Consider the following 2991-nt stretch of genomic DNA (forward strand, 5'->3'; position numbering starts at 1 on the left):
AACAGAGTGAGAGAGAGGGACAGACTAACAGAGTGAGAGAGAGGGACAGACAGTGAGTGAGAGAGAGGGACAGACGGTGAGTGAGTGAGAGAGAGGGACAGACGGTGAGTGAGTGAGAGAGAGGGACAGACGGTGAGTGAGTGAGTGAGAGAGAGGGACAGACGGTGAGTGAGTGAGAGAGAGGGACAGACGGTGAGTGAGTGAGCGAGGGACAGACGGTGAGTGAGTGAGCGAGGGACAGACGGTGAGTGAGTGAGCGAGGGACAGACGGTGAGTGAGTGAGCGAGGGACAGACGGTGAGTGAGTGAGCGAGGGACAGACGGTGAGTGAGTGAGCGAGGGACAGACGGTGAGTGAGTGAGCGAGGGACAGACGGTGAGTGAGTGAGCGAGGGACAGACGGTGAGTGAGTGAGCGAGGGACAGACGGTGAGCGAGCGAGTCCGAGAGGGGGGGACAGACGGACGGTGAGCGAGTGGGAGAGGGGGGGACAGACGGACGGTGAGCGAGTGAGAGAGGGGGGGACAGACGGACGGTGAGAGAGAGGGGGACAGACGGACGGTGAGCGAGAGGGGGACAGACGGACGGTGAGCGAGTGGGAGGGAGGGGGACAGACGGACGGTGAGCGAGTGAGAGAGAGGGGCACAGACGGACGGTGAGCGAGTGGGAGAGAGGGGCACAGACGGACGGTGAGCGAGTGAGAGGGAGGGGGACAGACGGACGGTGAGCGAGTGGGAGGGAGGGGGACAGACGGACGGTGAGCGAGTGAGAGAGAGGGGCACAGACGGACGGTGAGCGAGTGGGAGGGAGGGGGACAGACGGACGGTGAGCGAGTGAGAGAGAGGGGCACAGACGGACGGTGAGCGAGTGGGAGAGAGGGGGACAGACGGACGGTGAGTGCAGGAGATGAATGAATTCATGTTTTTCTTGTCTGTAATTTGTCTGTCTTGCTGTTGTCAGTGCTTAAAGGGAAGAAGCTGAGTTTACCAGCTTAAGGAGTGATAGAGACGCAGAGCTTCAGTGTGGTGTGCAGAAGCGCAGGACACATCACTGACGTCACACTCGTGTAAGACGCCCAGAGGAGTGCAACATGGATCTGCTATTTCCTTCAACCCCCTGAGCAGCTCTGGGACACTTCTGGATTCAAACTGTGGTAATCACACAGCTCCTCCTCCAGTATCCACGTTTTATTACTTACTCAGATAAAAGAAATGAACCGTATTCTGTCAGAAAGATCACTTCACTTCAATTGAGTATAAAGCTGTTAAAATAATAATAATAAAAAAAAAATCAGATGTATGAGTGTATGATGGTTGATGGGCTTATTCTTATGCAGGGTTTTTGTTTTTGTAAAACATTTGAAATTCGAGTGAATGTACCACATTTTCTAGAGCGTAAGCCGGGACATTTCTAGTTGTTGCCCTTTAATCGGTCCCCCAAGGAGTTTTAACGAGATTTTTGCAGCCAAAACTGCAATACGAATTGCACAGGGTTTTTTTTTTCTTTTACTTTTATTCCTTTTTTTTTCCCTTTCAGTCCTGGAGAAACTCTAACAGATGCTACAGTCACTGCAAAAACCTTAATCGCTCTACAATCGAGTCTTTAATGTAGACGTGTTAGTCCAGTACTTACTGGAAAATGAAATCATCAGTTCAGTCTTTGATGTGCTGATAAACCAAAATATTGTCGTCATGGCGATCACCAAATCGAGGATCCCAGCACGACGAGGTCCGTAGCTCCGTAAATGGTCGGTGAGGAGCTTTTAACGTTTACAAAACTTTCCAGAAGCGTTTAGTCTTCACACGGACCTGACACACGGATTCAGGATATGGAAGCAACACTGAACCACTACAACACACACCAACAACCAAACATTAGACTGCGAGTGTGTTCGTGAAATGCAGCTTTAGAGGCAGTGGAAAGATCCGGTGACGTCAACACGATTTAGGATCTAAATTTGACTGGAAGGGTTTAGTACACCAGAGCGACTTATTTTCTGGAAAATATGGTACATTTATTTATAGAAACTGCCGAGCCGATTACTCTGTGGTAAAATGTATTGAATTTTGTGTGTTTTGTTTTTTTTTTTAAGCTCAAAATATAGTTCTCATGCTCTGGTCAGCTCTTCTTTTTTCCCTCCTTTTTAAATTTTTTTAAAAAATTTTTTTTAATTAATTTATTATTTTTTTAAATTTACATGATAAAACAGGCACCTTTTAAGCAAATTGTGACTATTTTCGAATAATCGTGTTTGTATCATCCCCAACGAGTTGAACGTTCCCACATGAATTCTCTTGCAGTATTGACACACTGTCTTATATTTCTAATTTAAGTAAATTATTTTATTAATTGGGCATTATTTGCTTGCTCAAGTAATGCATTCTGATTTCTGTTTGCTTTCGAATAATCTGAGCTGACTCGCGCCTTATCCCATCACTCTGAAAGTCTGGTGTATGAAAATTGTTCAATTTATCAAGATTGTATAGAATGTAACGGAGGAATTAACAGTTTTTCATGAATAGATATTACTTTTTACCTGAATTACCCACAGAGCTGTAAAGCATGTTATGTATATTGAGTTTTCCTTATATAATAAGCCTTATTTTTAATTTCTGAAGGAAGGGCATTCTTGCAAATTGGGTGTAAAGAGTTTTACTGAGTGGTGTTTACGTCTGTTTCTCTTTTTAATTTTTAAAATCAATAATTTTTTTAAAATTAACCTTCACATGACTTCTGGCTCAAATAAAGATTGTTTGGGAGATGCTGTTTGTTTTGCTGTGTTTTTATTTCAAAATAAAAGTTCTTTCAAATAAATCTTTCATATGTTGGAAATAAAAGATTTTATAAAATCCAAGAATGTTCAGCTTGTACTTTTATCAAATCTTCCTGTTCCACAGATGACGTAATACACACCTGAACAAAATATTAAGAAAATCTTAAGAAAATATTCCAAGTATTTGCATTTTGCGCTGGTGGATCATAACCAGGTTGTAA

The 2991-nt window shown here is 44.0% G+C and overlaps 1 protein-coding gene across 1 annotated transcript in view; it reads left to right on the forward strand.

The window, feature by feature from the left end:
- The window catches only part of kdelr2b (KDEL endoplasmic reticulum protein retention receptor 2b), a 12612-nt gene extending 9851 nt beyond the window's left edge, over positions 1–2761 (forward strand). The window contains exon 5 of the mRNA XM_047817908.1: positions 958–2761. Coding sequence (XP_047673864.1) covers positions 958–992 — 35 coding nt within the window. The 3' untranslated portion in view covers positions 993–2761. The remainder of the gene's footprint in view (positions 1–957) is intronic.
- The last annotated feature ends 230 nt before the right edge of the window (positions 2762–2991 follow it).

Source organism: Tachysurus fulvidraco, chromosome 8 (genome assembly GCF_022655615.1).
Source record: "Tachysurus fulvidraco isolate hzauxx_2018 chromosome 8, HZAU_PFXX_2.0, whole genome shotgun sequence".
Taxonomy (NCBI): Eukaryota; Metazoa; Chordata; class Actinopteri; order Siluriformes; family Bagridae; genus Tachysurus; species Tachysurus fulvidraco.